Genomic DNA, 22,822 nt, shown 5'->3' on the forward strand with positions numbered 1-22,822 from the left:
CTACAGTGACCGAGCCTTTAACCCCACACCGTCATGTAGATGTAAAACAGCTTTTTCTAATTCCAGGTGTCCCAGGGTCCACTCCTGCATGTTTAAGGTGCTCCAGAGCTGTGGAGTGTGACAATGGTGTTTGTGTACTGGTCATCAAACGCCATTATCACACTAAATAGCTACAGTGAGGAAAAATCATCGGAGAATGTCCTTTTTTGTATGACCACGAAATAAGCGGCCAGGAAGACGTCTGGATGAAATAGTGAAGCTCCTTCATGCTTACACTATGGTCGAGGCTCACGAGTGTGACCCACGTTTGTGTTGAAGGTGATAATATGTATAAGATTTGTTTTATGTTTCTAGGTGTGTTGTAATAGTTCTTGGCGTCTAAATAGAAGTGTAAAGCTTAAAGTGTTACAGGTTTCTTGGCAGCATATGTTAAGAACAGGTTTTTGGTAACTTTCATTTACTGTGTGAGTAAAATATCTAATAAAAGGAATTGTGTATGACACACACATTGTTGAATCATTTCTTTACTACGACACACTGCAGTGTGTTCCCAGAGACACAGAGATATCGTTGCTCCACAAAAGTGAGAAAACACAACAATCTTTTTTACACCTGCAAAACTGAAACAAAACAATATTATATTTCAATACATGTTTAAACAAAATGCATTTTACTAAATTAACAAGATCACCAAATAAAATACATAGAACACATACAATTTTGTTGCATTGCAACCAAAAGGAACAGATGTACCTTTATACTGTAATTCAACACAAGGCAATGATGTTTCAGGGCCAAAGAATATACAATATAATGAGTGCATCTCTGAAACAAAAGCTACTTCCAAATGTATGTTCTACAAGCAATCAATAAAAGTTCATTAATTTAATGAACTGTTTTGAGAAGACATCACAGAAGTAGAAAAATGAATATCCTATTACTCAGCCATTCTAAGACCATCAGACCTTCACGTGTTTAATAAATACAAGCTTCAACATTTCAAGTGCTACATCTGACAGTTTTTCAAGTTCATGAAAATCAATTTCAGAACACACTCAGAAAGTCTTTGAAATAAACCATAAGAAATAAGAGTCTAAAGTGGTGTGTCTTCCATTCGCCTGCTATGACTTCCCCTTCACTGTGGGCTCAAACAGCTTCTTCTTTGGGGTGGCACCAGGCTGAGCTTTGGACTTGGGAGCAGGCGCAGGCTTTTTAGGTTTTGGTTGCAGCGACTTGAGGCCCAGGATTTCACAATATATATTGCACTGATGCAAGGCTTTGAACTGGTCAATAAAAGACGTGGCACAGTTTCCTTTGAATCCTTTGTACCTTTAAAAAAAAAGGGGAGAAAGCGATGTTATAAAATGTAATGGTTTAAGCGCAGCCATAATAAAACACTTACCCTTTCTTACACGTGGCAATTCCAACATCAGTAAGCCTCATACCCACTCCTGTCAATCCAAACACATCATTATTTCCAGCATAGTGATTGATAAAAAAGGGACATGATTGTTTGTACCTTGCATATCGGTGACGAGCAGGTTGCCCTCGGTGTAGTGGTAGACCCAGTGTTGGAAGGCACAGCATTTTTGTCCTGCCTCAGAGTCCCTTCTCATGAGGTTGATTTCTTTGCCATCTTTTACAGAATATTTAACAAAATCCCCAATCAGCTCCTCTTCAAGAGTGGCATAAGGTATGTTATTAGATGGACGGTGGACCAGGTAGATGGGAATTATCCTTTAAAAAGCATAATAAAACAAGAGCTTTAAAATGAACTCAGTGATTAGAAGATTACAGTGATCACAGTGTCTTACTCTGGGACTGGCCCAAAGGCATCGAAAGACTGAGCCACAGCAGTGTACGCCTTGATGTATTCTCTGGCTGTGTTCTGCACCTGACACTCCTACAAACAGAAAAGACAGACAAACATTACTGTAAGCTTAGATGAGAGGTTGTGTTTGTGGGAAAATATGTATATATATATATATAATTGAGAACAGCATAGATTTGTGAACTTAGGTCAAGTTAATATTGTAAACACACATTACTAAACCAGATTTTCAATACTTTTAAAAATCTATATATTATTTAGTTTTTGCTCTGTTGGTCCGGTTCACATGACAGTTCTGGAGGTCCTGGCCTGAAGGGTTCTGCATCTCAGTCAGAGGAAGAACTCTGTGAGTGTGATTCAGGGGTAAGTTAAGTTCTATGAACTTCAACCTACTCCTTTTGAGTGAGCAAATTCACTCCATCTGTTTGTCTGTTTGTTTGTTTTGCTGCTCAAGTAAACTAATAAACTAAACTAATCTTCCAGCAACCAATTCCTATTTCAATCTGATTAACAGCAGTATTTTAAGATTTTATTATTATTACAATAACTTTCCATCCAGACAACACGCCTTTTCTGTTTTGTTGTTTCTGTTTACAAAGACCTCTGAACAGAAATCTGGAGTGGAATCACTGGCATATGATTATTTTATGATTATTTTATGATTATCACTATTTCTATGAATAAATAAGTGAGTTAAAGCAGTACTAAGTAACTCTTCCCCCTAGAGGCCATAAGCGCAACTGCAGGTGTAGTAGCAAGTTACGATTTTTTAACTTATTAATTGTCTTGGAGAGTAAATACTACGCTGACAGGAAAGGCGAAGGGAGAGAGGGTTACTGTGCATCCAATTATACAATAGAAATATTTTTTTTCACTCAAACTTGGCTGTAAATACTGTTTAAAGTGACGCTAGCCCGCAGTTAGCTTTGCCCGTTAGCATGCTAGCTTCTTCTTCGTGATTCCATTAGTGTGTATTGCTTTCTTCGGACCGGTGGCAGTCAAGTTGCAAACATGGTTTTCTGGCCAGAGACACCAGGGGGAGATGAAAGACCCTCCAATCATCCCATAAACACTTGTATTACCCCCACAGGGACTACGAGGAGGATTTATTAAGGTAAACACGTTACTTAGTACTGCTTTAACCATGGAGTTGTTTGTGCACGTTCTCCCTCGTCCAGAAGTAACGGTTTCCTGGAGAGCACGAGCTGATGCTAACGGTTAGCTAAACTAACAACATCATCAAACCAAACCGTTAAAAACAGGACGGACATGTAAGTGTTTTAATTATGTTTTACATTATGAGGCGGCTACATCTGTGTTGTATGTTTTATGTTTAATATATATTTTAGTGTCACTGATGCTACGGCAGAGTTTATCCTGACGTGTAGGAGAGTGCGGGAAGCTGAACCACCGGTATATTTTGAAAATAAAACATTTGTATTTTTATGTAAGGTTATAGATTTGATCTTTACATGATTTGAACTTGCCAGACAAACAAATTGGGAAAATTGCCTTAAAAAACAAACAAACAAACAAACAAACAAACAAACAAACAAACTTTTATATTCTAAGTGGAAAAAAACCCCGAAACCAAATACATCTTGGTCCATATTTTTTCCTCATGTTGGTTTGTCATGTGGTTCACTTTAGCTTAGACAGATTTCTTCTTAAATAAACAACTAACATAAGAGCCAGTGAATGACAAACTACTGAACATTTTAATGTACAATTCTATAGTTTTCGCCTTGTTTATTGGTGAGTCTGGGTCTAGTAGAGACAAGCAAATTAAAATGAAATATTACATTCAATTATTTGGTTTTTTTAGAGACAAAATGTCAGAATCTGCAGAAGGAGCATGTGAAGAAAAATATTATATATATATATATATATATATATATATATATATATATATATATTTATATATATATATATATATATATATATATATATATATATATATATATATATATATATATATATATTTATATATATATATATATATATATATAATTGCTAATGGGAATTGCCGGTGGTTCAATTTACCCCAAGGCCTGGTTCAACTTACCCCGCTCCTGGGTGTAAAAACATTTTTTTGAAGACCAAAATCTTTAAAACCAAATACCAGACATTTATTTTTTATAGATACAAACAACTAGAAAACATCCCAAAATGTATGTAAATAGTAACACTTTGTATGTTTTGTACTGTTTCTACACAACAACCACTCACCCCACTCTCCCAACTGTGCTTTAAACCATTGCTAGGGCCGTACCTCCACTGCCAGGTTGAAGTTTTTCTGTACCAGCTCCTCGTTGTTCTTGGTTCCGTAGGTAATGGCGTTGTGCACTTTGAGCACACAGGGGTGTCCGGTCACCAGCAGGGGGATCTGTCCAGCCTGCAGCGTGGTTCTGAAGGCCCGTCGGTGCATGCCTTCTCCAAAGTGACTCTTCTCAGTGACTATGCTCGCAGAATGATTCTCCCCAAAGTATTGTTCAGCAAGGAAGTCCTCTTTGAACATCAGCCTGGAGCAGCGGACACTCTCCTCTTCATGACCCACCTCCACAGGAGCAGCTGCGGAAAAAATATAATATTGACACATTTACTTGGTAAGATTACAGTATTTTAACTATAACTTGACTTACAATGACTGGTTTTAGGAGTTGTTGGGAGGACAATCTCACTTAGCACTGCAATAATAATAATATTATTATTTTTAATCAATATTCCATATTTTTGTACAGGTGCCACATACACTCATAGGTGAGCAGGAAGTCTAGGGTGATCATCTTATGTGCGCTGCTGAGTTCACACTGGTACTTCCCCAAGTCTTTTTGGGATGCATTGGAGATGGTCAGTGATACTCTACTCTCATCCCCTGCACTTCAAGAACAGGTAAAATTGCTTTACTTTGAGCTTTTGAGCCTAATTTGTATTTATCCTCCATAAAAATGTCTGAAGGTACAAAGTGAGTCACCTTATACTATAATAACATTTAAATAGTAGTTTTTTGAGAATAAGAAAACATAAAATACCTCCTTTTGATTTCAGTCAGAACAGTCCTATCCTTTCTCCATGTGACAGTGTAGTCAGTGAGAACGTCTGAAAACTGGCACCAAAGACAAAGACTCTGAGGGTCTCCACTCACAGGCAGTGCATGGATGGGCTTCACAACCTTAGGATCTGTGAATGAAGATGTCTGTCAGTGAGATGAAGTCCTGTGACACTGAACGTCATAGCCGGGCCAGCCTAACGCCACTTGTAGTCTGGTACTCGCAGTTACATCTTTTGCCAACAGGTGAACTACTAAACTATGTTAATTGCAGACAAAGTGCGTTCTGAATTTGGGTGCTGCATTACAAATTTGCATCTGTGATTGGATCTGTTTTGGGATTGGACGCAGGAAAACAACCAGCCTCCCCTGCCGGCTGGCCAGGCTATGAATGTCTGCCAGAAAGCACGTTTACCTGTAGGTTTAACACTTTTCTGCTTCACGACTTCACTATAAGCCTTTCTGCGCGTTGCCCCGACGTCGGCCTTGTCTTCGACTCCTTTTGACGTGTCTCCCTTTGCTAACTTAGATTCCAGTGAACTGACCAGCTTTCCAAACTTGCCCTGTGACAGGCGTGGCTTTTTAATACTGTCATCGTTATTATTTGGAGCACTTGGGTTTGGAGAAGGTTTGTCTTTTGATACTGTTTTAGTCTCTGGTTTCTCAGTGTTTTTCTTTAAAGCGCCTAACTGATCAATGTCCTTTTTGACCATTTTCTCTTGAACGATGTCTGTTTTGGGTGAATCAGTTTTTAACTCGTTCTCTGTTTCAGTCAGTAATTCTGTTGTACCTTTCCCCTGGTGCTTCTTTTTCTTTTTGCTAGGACGTCTGCCCATTTCTTTCTGTGGGGCCACTCCAGTATCTATCACTGTGTCACTGTGTTCCAGTCTGTTGTCCTGTTCCCTTGTGAGGTTTTCTTTGAAGGTGAGGGGACGCTGTTCGGCTTCAACACTGTGGTTTATGCTCTCCTGTTTCCTGGCGGTATGTGCTCCATGTGGCTGACCTGCAGGCCTTTCTTTTTTGGAGCGTGTCTTGCCCTCAGAGGAGGACTTATGTGTTTTGTGTGGCATTATTTCAGCTATTGTTTGTGAGACCAAAGGAGCAAAAGGGTCAAACACGTCTAAAGTGAAGCATGCTTGCCGTTTCTCTTCGCAGACAATAAAATGATCATTTGGTATTACAGCCAAGTTTAAAAGGTCTCTGCTCTCTTCATAGATCGATTTGCTTTTAGTAAAAGACCATTGAGAAGGTTTATCAGCTTTCAGGTCTGTTGAATAATTTGTGTCAGTTTGCTTTGGCCACACAATGTCTTCATTACTTTCTGAAGAGTCAGTAACCTCATCTGATTCTGGCCAGTAATCCAAAGCTGTACTGGGATCATAAACACTGTCTCTGCTGGGAACCCATCTGGATGCCTCTTGGTCTCCATTCAGACTGTTGCTTGAACTTGCTTGAGTGACCAGGGAGGAGCCAACATTGAGAGGAGCTAAGGGTGTAATAAACTTCAGACTCCCCCACAGTGGCTCCACCTGGCATGCTCCATCAAGGTCTGCTAATGTGTCAGGCAACACATGCACGTTCAAACTCGGTTTGCTGTTCTCTTCTGGCACGGGCACGTTTGTTGGAGTGAGTGTGTTGAGAAAAGGAAGGGGACCTAGGACCTCGGTCCCTTGGTGAGTGACATTGAGCGTCTCCAGTGGGGTACAAATTCTTTCAATGTGCTCCTCAGCCACCAAGTCCAGCGAAGAGAATCTGGCTTCATCTTTTATCTCACGTTTATCTCCCTCTGGCTAGAATTTTAAAAAGTATAGCTTCAGTATAAAAAGTACAACACATTTAAACATTTTGTCTGTAATTAAGTCTTTATGCCATTTATCCCAGAACTAATGAATAATATGAATATAATTTCTGTATTATCAACATCATCTCATCATCACATTATAATAACTCCAAAACCATTTACACCTTTACATACCTTTGTAAAAAGACCCAAAGAAAAACCTCCATGCTCTGATTAATCCATATTGTTTGTCGAGCAGAGAATGTGTCTTTATCTGAGCTTCCTCACTGTCACTCCACAGTCATGCTATTGAAACAAAAGTGTGTAGGCCAGTCCTACCCGGGTTTTTAAAGGGGGTGCACTGTGGAATGGGTGTGTTAAAGGCTCTACTGGAAAAGAGAGAGAGCCGCAAAGGGTCATGTTACAACCATCAGCTGTGCTGTCCTCTCACCCCTCCACCCTGACACGCCGCTCATACATGCTATTATCAATGAACTCTGAGCTATTATTAGATGCCAATTCTGTCCATCTGACGTTTTCACTAAAGTACTCCATGTGTTGTACCTAACACGCACACACCTGTTTGTCTGGGAGAATGAGACACATTGGCTGAGCAATCTCTCAGTCAGGCTGCAGAAGAAATGGCTGTGATCCAGTGTGACTGTTGCTTAAGGTCAGATGAGCAGCGACATTTGAATTTGCACACAGCGTCTCATGACTGACTATCAACACATCAGCAGGTATGACAACACTGACAAGGAGGACAGGGGCTGGAAAGTCCTTCATGTTCTTTCCATAGTGCCGAGCCCAGGTGTTTAAGGCTGTGCGCACCACCAATTATTGATCATCCATGTAGGACTTTATTTTTGTTCCACTGTGTCGAGCTCTCAATGGTTGTTTTGGCTTGTTTTCTGGTTGAAAAGTGTAATCAAAGGATTCCATAAAACATATTTATCAAGTGAAATAAATAAATAAATATATATATATTTCAAAGCAAACTCTAGGCACACTGGTGGAAAATCAAGGGATTAGGGAGTAAGAATACAGAGTACACAAACTCCAGGTACATACTGTGTATGGTAATTTTCTAATAACCACTTCAGAGTACGACCATTTTAATCCACAAAACAGTCTTTTTTGGCTATTTTCAAGTCATGCCTACAGCTCCTTACCTCCATGATTAGAAGTCTCTCGGATCCTCTCTTGTACTCCCAATCTGTGTCCTCTACAATGTTCAGAATCACTTTGTCACTAACATCAGTTTCCAATGATTGCAATGTGATGTCCCGTAGACCGGTAACTGCCTCTTCTCTGTGCATTTCGGATGTGGTAACCTCACTTGAAGTCATGGATTGTTGCAGGCGCTCAGGATGACCGCTGTGGGGTCTTTCAATCTCTTCTTTTCTTGTAGACACTGGCTCAATACCTTCTTTTTCTTGAATCAGGCAGCTTTGTCCCGAAAAAACAGAAGTCTCTGTGATATTCCGCGCGTCTAAAGGCTTGTCTTGGACTCCCATAATGGACTTATTCAATACGTCTTCAGCTTTGTCAGTTTTGAGTTCTGTTTCAATCTGAGTTGTTACCTCTGCTAGCGCCAGTGTCAAAGCGTCTATCTCTGCTCCTATCTCTGTGAAGGCAGCAGTGAGGTCTTCTGCTGGAGATGCAATGATTTCTGCCCAGTCAGAAAGCGCACTAGCCCAGCTATCTACTGATGACCACCTTTCCACCGGTGGGCCCCAACTTTTGTCATCAAAGGACCAGCCAATCATGTCACAGGGGTTCAGACTGTAACCTGATCTTTGTGTCTCTTCTGAGGGCACTAAAACGTCACTTGTGATGGAGGACACTGAGGCTTGTACACTCACGTTTCTATCCTCTGGATCCTCAACTGCAAAATACTGACAAGCATCAAGCCAGAGTTCAACAGGACTATCATTTCTCATTGTTTTATTAAGAACCTCGGCGTTCGCCTGAGCCACATCACAGGGATCTTGAGCAGGTCTTAAACTCAGGCTGTTCCCAGCATCTGATTCACCCTGAACTATTGTCTGTGTGTCTGACAATCCCTGGTCATATTCGTTTACTGCTTCAGATGAATCACACGTCTCATGTGTTGTGAATGAGATGTCTGCCACTGTTTGTGATAATGGCACGGACTGTGAACGTTTAATATCCTGGGGATTAGGCTCAGGGCTCAGGATGAAATCATGGGCCTCGCTTTCAAATATGTAAAGATCTGACTGACATGCTGCAGTTATGTCAGTGTCTAAATTATCTGAGAGATCTGAGAAAGATCGGAAGAGACCAGCAACATGACAGTCATCAGACTTACAGCTGGCACTGAACACAAGGTCACTGACCTGACCAGGCTCGGATGGAGCCATGCTGGCAGGTGCATTGGTTATAGCTGTAGATTGTGCGGCTGCTGAAGAGTCATTGGTTGGGCAAGTATTTATTCCATCAAAAGAGACGACAGGTTGAAGGAAATCACAACAATCCCACTGTTTCATGTCCTTGTCTGTCATGAAACCATCCAACATATTAAAAGATGTGTTGTTGAAGTTTTCTGGTTGTGTAATTAAGATTTTCGAGTTTTCTTTAGAAGCGCCAACCACTTTCGACACGTCGTCTTTTTCTATCTCAGACATAGTGTTTTCTGCTGGGCAGCGATCTTGGTCTTGAATGCCTATGGCTGTGGATAGTGGCTGTGGCTCTGTTTGGTCCTCATTGTAGATTAGCTCCATTTTAACACTGAGTTCTTGAACAAAATCTGAAAATCTTCAGTTGGGTCTTTGGTTACTTAAAGGTATTTTTCACTCCATGGTTAGTATACAGTGCCTGAAATGGGAATTAAAAATAAAGTTAAACAAAAATTTAGTCGATATATTAGTATTTAAACATGTAGCAATTTCAGTCTAAGCATATGTTACTTCATGCCTTGTTTAAGCGTAACAGTGATGCTGTGTAATTAGGAGCGGAGTGTCCCAACAAGCAAGTCAGAATTAATAAACCAACATTTATTTTTCTTTGGCATCCTGTTTCACAACATTTTATAATATATTGCCCAGGGCCCCTAAGAAACACTGGCAGTGCCTCTGACTGTGATACACAGCAGAAAGTGCGGTGACACAGACACACTGGAAAAACACTAGTGGATCTTCACCCATGACCTGCATTAGTCACATTCCTGATGCACCGAAGGACACAACAACTCTGCCATGCTCAGGCCCAGCCTCACAACAATTATTCATCTGCACATCGTAAAATTCAGTCTTGACATTACTATTGTGCCTGAAATACAGCACAAGCCAAGGCGTTCAGGACAACATTTCACATGGATGAGGCTTATTTCGGCAAAGCGTTTCAGCATTTGTGAATCAACAGAGGGTCTAATCCAGGCTAACTTTAAAAACACTAAAGCTGTCAGCGCAGAAGCCAAGAATATGCCGTAGTATCTCTGTCACACAACACTGATAAGGCTGATACCTAAGGCTTCTTTCAGCTCAGACAGAGCGCTTGACACATTTAAGCCTTAAACATTAGCAGGCATAGGTGTTTTGGTCACTGTTGTGGTAGTAGATCTATAATCCATATGGCACTGACAACTACTGACCACAGATCTGTGAGTGCTTCAGCTTTGAAGCTACAATGACAAAGATAAACATCCAATATTTACAATTTCTAGGAAAAGCACTGACTGTCTTTTAGCCCCCAAAGGAGTCACACAAGGCTATTCTTTTCTGTAACACTTGAGCTATTAAAAAATTGATTGCTTGTGATGGGGATTTCCTGCTGTGCGTGAGCCATACGTACCTTTTCCATTGCGGCGCGGTGAAGAACCTATGAGACTCGAACATGAGCTAAGGCTAAGTGGATACACTTGGGGTGAGGGGCTATTTTTAACTGTTGGCCCCCACAAGTACAAAGTCGGTTACCTGATATTCGAGACGTGTCGATCTTCAGCATTTACCATAGGATGTCTTAGTCTTTTATACTGTTGCCCTACTTTATGTGCAATGTTCAATTTAAAACATCCTTTTATAACTTGCAGACAAGGTTTCTGAAGCTCTGTATCATATCTTTAAATTTCCCCTTGTCAAAATATATCAGAGAAAGTTGCTTTACCCTGATAGCCTCCTGTGTATTTAGGTTGTGATTTTTTGTGTATTTTGATGAATAGAAGGTGGCACCAAGGTTAAAAAAAAATCAAATATTCTGTTGGAGGCTTCGCTAAAAGTATGGCACAATTTGCGGATAAAAATGTAAACACGCAAAAAACAATAAGTCCTGTAGGGCCACACAGTGTTGGAAAAAAAATCATTAGGGATAAGTTTTAGTATTGCAATTCAGATTTGATTTGTGATTTAAGTTTTACAATCAAGACTCCTGTGGGCAATAACAGTTGAGAGAAAACTGACATTTGAACAAACTGCTCAATTAAAACAAGAATCACACGCTTAGAGGTCCACACTGCAGTTTTAGCTGGTCTTACTCATGACATATCCTCCTTGTTGTGGAGAATATGTGATAGTAATGCAAACTTAGTCTAGATTTGAGACCAGAGTATTTGTGTGTGTGTGTGTGTGTGTGTGTGTATGCGTGTGTGTGTGTGCTACAGTTTATGAGCCTTCTGCAAACATCACTGTTGTTGATGCCCTGTTTGGAACAAAAGCCAAAGTTCCCCTGTCCCAGAAGCTACTGTGGACTGTTAGTAACAACCTGGATATACAAACCATCACAGCGATGTTGTGTTCTTTGACTTCTTTGCCTTTGTTTATGTCACGTCCTTTTACACCTGTCGCTTTGCCTTGTAAATTTACTGAGCTACAAAGAGAGAAGTTTAGAACGATTTGCTTAGTTTGAACACATGGCTGACACTTAGTTAACTCACATCATCATTCTTTTGATTTAATTTGTATCGAAGGAGGTTTAAGACGACTTATATAGTCAGGTCAGTTAGGCCAAGCATTTGATCTCAAATGATGATCAGAGACTTACACATTTGCAAATGTCCCGTGGCTTCAAACATCTTGCGCCATCTTGAGCATGTTGTTTTGGGGTCTTGGATTGGACGTAGCTCTGCGGAACCATGCAGTCATGGAGAGAAAAGTGTCGACTTACCAAAGATGTATTTTTACTCATGTTGTTGCACAGTGTGCCGGATCCAAGACATGGCAGAGTGTGGGACAGGGACCAATGCAGGAAATTGTGTACGTCATTACAACTGTTTGTGTGCATGACAGAGAGTGGGAGCCAACGCTGATCCCACGACAGACTGCCAGACCATTGAATTATACTTCAATAACACTCGCCTGGAATAAAAAGTTCAAATCCTCAAAATAGAAATATTACTCATTTCCATGCAGGATGCGCTTTACTTACTGCAAATTGATCAAATGGTAACAGGAATGGAAGTACAGTAGCATGGTAACTAGGAGTGTCATTGTTAAGAAAATAGTAAACTAACGATTCCTGTACGGCTGTGTTAATGAATCCAGTCGTGGTCATACCGCCTTTGCTCTGCCCAATCCCGTCAGACCTCGGAAGCTAAGCAGGGAAGGGCCTGGCAGGACTTGGATGGGAGACCGTTTGGGGACACCAGGAAGCCTAGCGAATGTAGTGAGTGGTTGGTGGTGGTCAGAGGGGCCGATGGCGCAGACTGGTTGCCTCGCTTCTGTCAGTCTACCCCAGGGCAGCTGTGGCTACAATAGCAGCTTACTACCACCGAGTATGGAGTGAACGAATGGTGCCATGTACAGCGTCTTTGAGTGTCCAGAAAAGCGCTATATAAAACCAATGCATTATTGATTATAGTCTCAACTTTGATCAGCCTCGATAGGGCTTTACTATAGGAACGTTTACCTTATATTCTGTGGCAGTAGCAGCAGCTGGTCTTGAATATGAATAAACCATATTAGTTAAAAGATATATTTATTTGTTATTCATGTGAACAATTTTTATCTGACGAAAATGAATCAAATAATTGTGTTGTGAGGAAAGAAATCATGATTTATATTTTTTAATCACACGCCTCTAAATTTCCTGGTGACAGTTGCTTCTAGGATTAGGATTAGATAGATCTATTATTGTTAAGTAGAATTCACTAAGCGTCGGATTGTTCACCCACTAGTCGGGAACAAGAGCTGGTTTTACACCGTTGTGAGACAGTTTCACCTCCTGATGATTTATTATTAACACAGTAATGCAGATAGATGTAACCTTATTCATAAAAAACACAACACGCTTTATGTTAATACATAATACATCTCACATTAGACTCTCACTTAATGCCATTGTTACATCAAAGTCATTCTGACTCACTTCCCATTAAAGTCTGTTTTTTCTTCTCTCTCACTGGATGCCTGCGTCATTCAGAGCCGTCCTGCCTCACCTCTGGCAGATCAGAGGCTGCAGTCAGTTCACGTCAAGCTACTATCGTATATCTGATATACGTATGATTTACTATATCATATATGTTGTTATGAAGGATTTGTTCATCAAATTCCGAGACGATATTTAACTTTGATCTCCTTGCAACAAGGACAGTTTTTCACCTTAAAGGAGTAACCCATAGAGAACAAACTGGCTCTAATCTTTATTCAGAAGTCTTTGCCACAAATGCATGTATTAGTTCCATATGAAAGGAAAGGAATTTTTTTTTTTTTATTTATACCAAAAATCTACAGCAATAAGTTTCAAATGGGTCTCTCATATCTCAATATTACACCTGCAGTGTGGTGCCTTAACATGAGCCCCCACTTTGCATATTGCGCTTTTCATGTTGTTTTTCTCTCTGGATTTGGGATAGTGTTTTAAGTCACAAAACATCATTATTTGATATTGTAGCTTGATGGTGTAACTTGTTCCCTCGTAATGACAGACTTCAGAAGAACATAGGGTTTTTCTACAAGCACACATAATACATAGGCCACGGGGAGAGTAAGCACCACATTGCCGAGGAAGAGGTACATCTGGAAAAGGAAAAAAAACAAAACACTGAGCCAAATCCTCTGAAAGCACTTGAATCTGTTGTCAAAAATACTTACAAAATTAATGTCGGAGTAGTGGATTGGTGTTTCCTGTAAGCCGATATAGATGATGATGAAAACAGGATGTGTCAGGTAGCATGCAAAGCTAATATTAGAGAATGGCCTCCAGAAACGGGATGACAAAAAGGTCTTTATAACACCTTGAAGAGGAAATAAAGAAGTGGAAAAATTTGTTTTCTGCAGACATCTGCTGAGATTTCTGTTCTTTGTTAAACGTTTGCTTCTGGTTAATCTTCATTTAAGTAAAAGACACTAGAAAGTAGGCAAAGATAATAAACGCTACATTTTCTTACTTAGCCTGAAAAAGAGAAAAAATGTATCAAATGACTATGAAATACTAGGCCTAATGCCTGCATGATCTGCTTTGCCTGTAACATACACACACACACACAAACACACACACATATATATATATATATATATATATATATATATTAGTGGTGGGCCGTTATCGACGTTAAAGTGCTGCGTTAACGCGAGACGCTTATCGGGCGATAAAAAAAATATCGCCATGGCCACAGTCCCACACGAAACAGCCCCACACGAAGCGCAACTTTATCACCAAAAGTTCACGAGAGCCTTTTCCAGGTAAAGTTCAACCGCGAAGACTAGACGCATAGTAAAAATGCGTCTAGTCTGGTCTTGTGCTTCTCACCTCCGTAGCCTCCCTCACAGGCCAGTATGATCCAGGTGACAGCCAGTGCCCACAGCGGCCTGTGCAGCCCTTGATAAAGAGCGTGTGGCACAGAGGGAGAAGACGGTGCCTCCCTGAGGACGTACGCCAGTCCAACCAACAAGGCCATGACACCAAAGCAGCAGAGCCAGCCGACCACTGCTTTCCACTAAAACATTTACAGAAAGGAATCCATATGTTTCCTTTATCCATTTATTTATTTATTTGTATTGAATGTGGAAAGACGTATTGTCTGGAACACTGATAATACAGAGAGTAGGATCATAGAGTCGCTATGGTTTTTCATACAGGGCTTTATTATGGATGTTTCTCATTTATTTGGCAGTGGGAACTAGATGTTTACGTACACTATGTATGTGTCTGACATGAAACCAGAATTAACTTTTACTCTTTTAGGTCAATTAAATTTGCTAAATGCCAGAACAATGAGAGATAGATTAGAAATGTTTTTTGTTACTTTCTATAAAGTAGACGTTTACATACACTAGACTACTATATGTATTTGGGAAAGCCTGGGAAGTCCTGGGAAGCACAAGTCTGGATCATCCTTTTGTGCAATTTCAAGACGCCTGAAAGTGCCACGTTCATTAGTTCAGACAATTATACGCAAGTACAAAAAAATGGAAATTCCAGCCAACAGATCAGAAAGAAGGCGGGTTCTGTGTCCCAGAGATGAACGTGCTGTGTATCCTCGTGTGCTGAAACTAGTAAGAGTTTGCAAATGCACACAAGGATAAAGACTTCCTGTGAAATCCTGTGGTCTGACGAAAAAATAAAGAAAGAAAGAATTGTTTGGCCATAATGACCGTTGTCTGGAGGAAAAAGGGGGATCTTGCAAGCCTGAGAGCACCATCAAAACTGTGAAATACGGGGGTGGCAGCATCAGAAGTGCTAACCGCTGTGCGACCGTGCCTCCCATTGGTCATCACAAAGTCCTGATCTCAGTCCAGTTGAAAATGTATGGTCAGAGCTGGAAAGGCATGTGCACACAAGGTGGCCACAAATGTGTCTCTGTTACACCAGCTCAGTTTGGACGACTCGACCAAAACTACCGTGAGAAGCTTGTGGAAGGAAATCCAAAACGTTCAACCCAAGTTATACAGTTCAAAGGCAATGCTACCAAATATTAATGAAATGTATGTACACTAATAATGATCGTAATGATACGAGGAGTAAAACGTCCGCGCAGTAACTCCTAAAGGTTATTGACGGAAGTGAGCGGGGGAAGTCTTTAGGAGTTACTGCGCGGACGTTCTGCTCCTCGTATCATGATGCCTCACAATATAGTCCCCCTTTTTATTTGCTTATAAAATCGACATGCTACATTTCTGTGTAAATATACTTCGCATGAAAACACTTCACGTAACTTTATTTAAATAGGGAACACGTGGAAGAGCTTGGTAGCTTCTATCGTGAGCTTTTTCTGAGCTATGTGACATGTGGGAGAGGCTGCGTATGTGCTCCGTTTGCGTGACAGAGCGCACGGACAAAGACCAGACGGGGATATATTAACTCGACTAAAGTGAGGTAAGAACATATCTTAGTATGTAAAAACGGTGGCCTATTCCTTTAATAGAAATAATTTTGACAATTCTAATTGACCTAAAATTAAATTCTGGCTTCATGTCACACACTGAGAAAAAAAAAGCATAATATGTGTGTTTTTAGATAGTGTATAAACATGTGGTTCCCACTGTAAATGTATTTGAATAAATAATAAATAAAATTAAAAGTTAGGACAGAAGTGCAGACCAAAATACTATACTCACCTTTTGAAGTATGAGTGGACCATTATTAGTTGTTAGGTAGATTCCTGTCACAATTCCAATCAAAAATGGCCCATATCTGGTGTATGGCCGTAAGTAGTAAAATACATAATTTTCTGAAGTCCTGAAAAGCAAGTAAATATACAAGTCTTCAGATATTACTATCTGTAGGTGTTGATTGTTTTCTTACATTATTGTTGTGTGAAATACTGGCAAGTGCCATAGTGCGGTCACTACTGAACTGGTCACTGTAGTCAGCAACAGGAGGCCAGCTGCCACCAATCCAAACACGCTTTTGTTTCTATAAAACAACGTTATTGAAATATTTCTCCTCTGGGAAAGTTGTAGATTATGTGCACTCACAGTCTGTAAAGGAAGACTAATAGAGGAGTGGTGGTGTAACACTGGAAGTCCAGAGAAAGGTACCATGTCCAAGGAACACACTGCACACACATTGAATATTACAGGAAATAATATAAATCATGTTTGGCATGCATTCATCTAATTATACTTACTATCTCATGAGCAGGCAAAAGGTTGCTGACCAGTAGTAAGTTAGCCCACCAGTATGACTTGCAGTCCATTATTGTTTTTACAAATGTAAACCAGTATGGCCCCCAGTGAACCACTGGAATAAGGCCCATAGTGAGACACGTAATGAATATATGCAGAGGCTGAATCCTATGATCACAGAAACACATATTGGGATTCTTTTTTCATTCAAATTACCAAGAAGAATCTACAGTTAAAGGAACAGGCCACCGTTTTACACACTGAGATATGTTCTTACCTGAGCTTAGATGAGTTGATGTGTACCTGTCTGGTCTTTATGCGTGCCCTCAGTCACACAAAACGACCAAAGATGTTGTTAGCATTTGACCTCTCCCAGCATATTCCTATAGCTCCAAATGGGGGTGAAGTTGGAAGCTACCACGCTCTTTCACGGGCACAAAGACCAGACAGGTACGGATCAACTCGTCTAAGCTCAGGTAAGAACATATCTCAGTATGGAAAAACTGTGTGCCCTCAGTCAGGCAAAACGACCAAAGATGTTGTTAGCATTTGGCCTCTCCCAGTGTATTCCTATAGTTCCAAACGGGAGGAAGTTAGAAGCGACCATATGAATGATAAAACAAAAAGGGTTTTCTCACTCATAGTTAGTGATTGTGTGAAACCATTTATGGTCAAACAGCTGAGTTTACTCTTTTTAAATCATAATAAAAAAGAAACTTACACACACGGGTGATCTTGAGATAAATGAATGGCTACTAAAGGTAAAGGTAAGCATCCTCATTCTAATCTGTGTTTGTAATTATTGTGTGTATATAAAAGGTCAGTGAGTCTTTGGGCTCCTGACTGACTCTTGCATCTGTCATCCAGAGCTGCACTGGTGTTTCTGGTTTCTGAGTCATGGGGAAAGCAAAAGAATTGTCAAAAGAAAGGCAAGAAAAGGTAGTTGAGCTGTATCAAATGGGAAGGGGTTATAAAAAAGATATCCAAGGTACTGAGAGCAGTGTTCAAAGCTGAAATGCAGGACTCTCTTAAAAACAGTTGTGTAGCTGTTTCAAGATGCACAATAAGGAGGCACTTGATGAAACATGGGCTGCATGGCCAAGTCGCCAGAAGAAAGCCATTACTTTGCAAATGCCACAAAGTATCTGCTTACAATATGTCAAACAGCACAGAGACAAGCCTCAACATTTCTGAAAAGATGTCATTTGGAATCATGAAACCAAAATGGGACCTTTGGAGGAGTCAACAAGGCCTGTGATGAACAGGGCACCACTCCTACAGTGAAGCACGGAGCTGGATCACTGGTGTTTTGGGGATGTGTGAGCTACAGGGGACTTGATCCACATTGATTTCAGGATGAATGTAGCAGGTTATTAAAGAATACTGGTGGAAAGGTGGAATTTGCAGGAACTGGAGCCTTTTTGCCAAAAAGAAAGGCCAGTTTTACCATCCGAGGAAATAAAGAGGCTCATCCACAACTGCCACAAAAGAATCAAAGCTGTCGTTGATGAGAACTGGGGTATTTTGGTAAGGGTCATTTTGGTAGTTTATTTTTTCATTAAGATTTAAAAAGAGTAAACTCAGTTGTTTGATCCTAAATGGCTTTGCACATCCACTAATGATGAGTGAAAAAAAAAAAAAAGGATTTTCTGAAAAATGGCCATCAAATCAGCCAGGGTATGTATGAGTTCACCTTTTGACCCTGCTGAGAAGGTACTGGGCCACAACAGAGAGGCTTAGTGTGTCCTCATCCCTTTGAATTGAGCCCAACAGAGACCTGGCACTTAACAGTCCTCTGCAACAGGAAAACACAGTTGGATTGATTACTTATTTTACCGTATGTCATTATGTTTCTTTGCTTTGTTTTATTAAAAGTACTTTCAGGCTCACCCCAATAACAGGAAAGTGTCCACCGCCAGAAAAACAGGTCCACTGAGACTGAACACATACAGAGGACTGGCTTCAAAGGATTTCTTCCAATTCATATAATTATCTATATGAGGGAAAAAAAAGATTATATTGTTACATAGTATAGTTAATGATGAGGGAAAATTATGTTTTTGCCCAAGCTGACGAAAACCGTGACTAACCAGTGCTGGTAATTATGGGGTACTGCACAGAGTGTCCACATATAATCCATAGAAGGCTCAGGACGCGGATGCCATGTAGAGAGGAATAGCCTCCCCCTGCAACAGATGAGGTGCTCAACACACCTCGGGTGGTTGTCTGTAGAGAAAAGGCCTCTATACAGTTGGACACAGATCTCAGAGGAAACGAATCTGTGGAAAAACAGTATTATCCAGTGATTGTGAGCACACATAATTGAAATTTACTGTTGTAAACAATAGTTAAGAGTGTGCAGACCTCTATGCTGACGCCTGGGACTAAAAATACAGAAATGCATTGTTTTCTGTTTTTATTCTTTAAAAAAAATTCACATTAATGGATAACTTCATGTAACACCAGAGATATTTTTCTGTATGATAGGAAATACATGGAATATTCCAATGATCTAGTTTTGTGGTTAGATCACTGCTATGGTAACCTTCAGGAGCAGTGGGCAGTGCCAAGTCAGGAGTAATGTCATTTTCAGACTATTGAGGGAAAGAAAAATTACTTAATATTTTATAATTTTGTTCTTGTTTTAAATTTCTATCTGAATATTATATTGTCCAATCAGATTGTTGTCAGTTGAAAATAGATGCATTATCAGACTGAAGCACATTAAAATCAAAATAAATAAAACAAACTCAAAAAACGGTGATATTCTGGGGCCTAAATGTTGCCTGCTGTCGTTGCTGAACTTGCAGCTCACATAGAGCTGTTGTGTTTCTTACCACTGTGATTGTTGCTCATGGTTCCGTAGCGGCCGAGGCCAGTCTTTAAAGAGGGCGACTCTTCAGCTGGGCTGACCTCTCTGTGCTGCTGCCATGTTTTAAGAGCTGTGAATAGACTGGCTGCTAGAGGGATTGCTACCATCAAGCAGCACACAAACCTGAATTGTTGTAAGATGTCTGGGTAAACAAAGGCTTTTTGATTTATAATGTACTAATGTCATGTATTCGACACTCACAAGCAGGTGATCTCTAACGTGTCGGGTGTAAGGGCATCAGGTACACAGTGGGTAAGAAGCACCTCTTGGTTGGACTCATTCATCAGAACGGATGGAAACGGTTTGAGAAGAGATGTGTGCCCCGACTGAAACATGTCTGTTAAAAAAACAACATTTATTTCATTCTTTAACCCAGGCCTATACAAACTAATGCATTTAGCTCAGAAACAATTCTGACCATTAAGCACCATCCATTGGACGTCCTCCTCCTTACAGCTATCAGGGACACAAATCCCACAAAAGTATTCCATTGATCCCTGTAAGTGAAGGTGTTACAGCATCTGTAGTTTTAAACATGAGTTTAATGTTACCTGTTGCAGGAACACTTGGCAGTACTGTCCAGAGAAGGAGGGAGCCTGAGCGGAGCGGCACTCCTGCAGCAGCCCAGGCTGATCAGTGTTACCTCCCTCAACATTGCTCCCCATTTTCCCAAAGGCATCATACACTATTAAAAACACGGTGCAATAAACCTTTTGCGATGTTCGATCCCCCATATTTCAAAAATTCCTGAAATTGTCAAGCCATCACTTCTTTTTACACAAATACATGTTCCATGGAACCACAGACAATTGCTTAAGAGTGATTTTCATCTCCTCTGTAGTAAATATTGTGCGACTTACTCTGAACAGCGTATTCTTTTGGATGGTCCCGTTTTAACTCTGAAAGAAAACTGTTTGTATCCATGAGGCATCTCTGAGATATTGTCACGGTCTGTGCAGTCCCCAGACCTTCCCGTGAGCATGATAAAACCAGGAACACCACCAAAGGGACTTTCATATTAACACTGTCTGCTCCTCTGCACTGACAGCTGCTTTTAAACCACATCCACATCCTCCGGAAGAGGGCGTCAAATGTACACTCTCGGTGGAAAGGTTAAAAGCTACACCTGGGATTTTACCTCGGTCTGAACAGTATTGAATTACAATATCAATCAGCTGGGTCATGCACTGTGTCTGTAGTGACATCGACTAGCCACTTGATGGCGCTAAATGATGTATTCACTGTGGTGCTTTTATATCCTAACACTGTTTATTGGGATGTACTACACTTTTAACATTTAACAGCAGATTGTGTTAGTCATGATGAATGATTATTTATTAATGAAAGTCATAAAAGATAATAAGAGGCCTTTTTTAATTCCCCAATAATATTTTTTAATGATTATGTACATATATCTTTCATTTTTGGCACAGTGCCCAAGCATGTACTGCAGTTTAACCCAGAGCCTAGACTCTCCGCTCACACTAGAGGCCTATTTTTGAAACAAATCTAAATCCGTGTCTGTTTTTATGAGAGTAGTCACCATGACCAGTGGTTCGCAAACTTTTCACATCACAAACTTCCTAATGTAATATATTTGACCGACCAAGTACCACCAAGCCAAGATAAATGTCAAATCACTGAAAGCGAGTCTAAAATGGGGATAAATTGGACTAAATAATACACTTACATAAAAACAGACTTCTAAAGCGTACATGATATTATCGTTGATTCAACTTAACAAAGTCCCTAAGCACCACCGGAAGGATCACTGAGCAAGGATATCAAGGATTTATTGAAGCATTATACACAAACTGTGTAAAAACAGCTGCGACTTGACACTTTCTACTGAGCATTCACAAACAGCTCATATTGGACCTAAACAAACAAATAAACTTGAGGTTTTATTTTATTGTTTTTAGTGTAATTATCCATCCATCCAAGTCTTCCGGTTGCCCAAATCACATAGCACCAGCCCCTATGGCGCCTCCTGCATGTGGTGGCTCCACAGAAGGACTCATGATTCTAACTGGGCCTGTTGGTCTCTCATAAGGGGCTCAAAGTCTAATTATACATTTTTAAAAGTTCATTAACTGCTTTGTACAATTAGTTTACGGCTAAACACAAATCACAATACAGCTGCAAACATGGAGCATCTTGCATTTGGTGGGAATGTTGTCAAGCAGCCAATTGTTTACCTAGTCTCCAAGTTGACAAAGGGAACACAAACATATAGAACATATAGAACAGAACATCAATCTTGATTTGGAAATTGTGCACAAGCTTCTGTCATACATTCAATGGACATTAGCAGCATTAAAACATTTGACCCAATTCCTAATGTTCTATTATTTCAACATAGGACACAGTACGTTCTAAAACTGTAAAGACAATAAAAAATGTGAAAAATATGGATTACAGTTGGAATAACAAACTGGAGCTGGAGACGATTATTCATGCTTTTGTGTCGTCGCGGTTGGACTATTGCAACAGCCTGTTCACCTGCCTTAATAAAAAGGAGCTGACCCGCCTACAGTATGTTCAAAACTCTGCCGCGAGGCTCCTGACCCGCACCAACAGGAGAGCCCATATTACTCCTGTGCTGAAGTCTCTCCACTGGCTTCCTGTTGCCTCCAGAGTTAACTTTAAAATCCTGGTTCTGACTTTCAGGGCGCTTCACGGACAGGCTCCAGTTTACATCACTGACCAAATCCAGCCCTACACTTCAGCTCGGAGTCTGAGGTCTTCAGGTCAAAACCTGCTCGTGGTTCCTCGGACCCTTTACAAAACCAGAGGAGACGGGTCCTTCAAAGCCGATGCGCCCCGTCTCTGGAATGAACTTCCTCTGTCAATGCGTTCCCTCGATTCTGTGGAGACTTTTAAAAAGCAACTTAAGACTCATCTGTTTAAAAAGGCTTTCGAGAGCAAATAGAGGTGCCTCTTTGAATACATATTTTTTACTGTCTTTTACTGTTTGTTTTAGTTGTGTCCACTGTAAAGCACTTTGTGATCTCTGTCTGTGAAAAGCGCTATATAAATAAAGATTACTTACTTACTTACTTACTTACAAGTCCAAACAGTTGGAATAACAAGTCCAAACATTGTATTTGTGTTGAAGTGACCATTTGTCTCTATGTTTTTACAGTGATAGTGTGGGTGAGCGGTTCTCAAACTGTGGTATGTACCTCCAGTGGTGCTTGGGCTTCTTCAGGTGGCACCCAGCTTTTTATTCATTTTACATTGGGATTTTTTTTTTAAATTTATATTG

At 40.4% G+C, this 22,822-nt stretch overlaps 3 protein-coding genes across 3 annotated transcripts; all 3 read right to left on the reverse strand.

Annotated features, from left to right (window-relative positions):
* Nucleotides 1-1,121: 1,121 nt before the first annotated feature.
* Nucleotides 1,122-6,887, reverse strand: LOC306960010 (alpha-protein kinase 2-like; the record flags this gene model as incomplete). Its single annotated transcript, XM_079552268.1, has 10 exons — nucleotides 1,122-1,329; nucleotides 1,403-1,451; nucleotides 1,520-1,737; nucleotides 1,815-1,903; nucleotides 4,104-4,402; nucleotides 4,474-4,518; nucleotides 4,584-4,711; nucleotides 4,864-5,011; nucleotides 5,296-6,670; nucleotides 6,882-6,887. The coding sequence occupies 10 exons, from the start codon at nucleotides 6,885-6,887 to the stop codon at nucleotides 1,122-1,124; spliced, it is 2,565 nt and encodes an 854-aa protein (XP_079408394.1).
* A 773-nt stretch (nucleotides 6,888-7,660) lies between these two features.
* LOC306960012 (uncharacterized protein) lies at nucleotides 7,661-9,044 on the reverse strand (the record flags this gene model as incomplete). Its single annotated transcript, XM_079552271.1, has 3 exons — nucleotides 7,661-7,669; nucleotides 7,833-8,630; nucleotides 9,021-9,044. The coding sequence occupies 3 exons, from the start codon at nucleotides 9,042-9,044 to the stop codon at nucleotides 7,661-7,663; spliced, it is 831 nt and encodes a 276-aa protein (XP_079408397.1).
* Nucleotides 9,045-13,390: 4,346 nt separating this feature from the next.
* oacyl (O-acyltransferase like) lies at nucleotides 13,391-20,833 on the reverse strand. The gene is made up of 15 exons (XM_079551622.1): nucleotides 20,415-20,833; nucleotides 20,106-20,239; nucleotides 19,973-20,051; nucleotides 19,756-19,891; nucleotides 19,520-19,677; nucleotides 18,773-18,961; nucleotides 18,573-18,675; nucleotides 18,376-18,477; nucleotides 16,685-16,850; nucleotides 16,533-16,612; nucleotides 16,360-16,470; nucleotides 16,173-16,293; nucleotides 14,365-14,551; nucleotides 13,707-13,849; nucleotides 13,391-13,631 (listed from the first exon to the last, which is right to left on the reverse strand). The coding sequence occupies exons 1-15, from the start codon at nucleotides 20,623-20,625 to the stop codon at nucleotides 13,491-13,493; spliced, it is 2,061 nt and encodes a 686-aa protein (XP_079407748.1). The 5' UTR covers nucleotides 20,626-20,833; the 3' UTR covers nucleotides 13,391-13,490.
* Between the last annotated feature and the right edge of the window lie 1,989 nt (nucleotides 20,834-22,822).

Source organism: Gobius niger (genome assembly GCF_951799975.1).
Source record: "Gobius niger genome assembly, chromosome: 2".
Classification (NCBI taxonomy): domain Eukaryota; kingdom Metazoa; phylum Chordata; class Actinopteri; order Gobiiformes; family Gobiidae; genus Gobius; species Gobius niger.

Bases quoted from the DNA above. Each gene is read 5' to 3' on its own strand.
- oacyl (XM_079551622.1), bottom strand. From the start codon at position 20,625: ATGTGGATGTGGTTTAAAAGCAGCTGTCAGTGCAGAGGAGCAGACAGT. The intron at 18,962-19,519 runs GTAAGAAACACA...GTTTTTCCACAG, and splicing joins CATGAGCAACAATCACAGTG to ATTCGTTTCCTCTGAGATCT. The intron at 18,676-18,772 runs GTTAGTCACGGT...TCCCTCATATAG, and splicing joins CCCCATAATTACCAGCACTG to ATAATTATATGAATTGGAAG.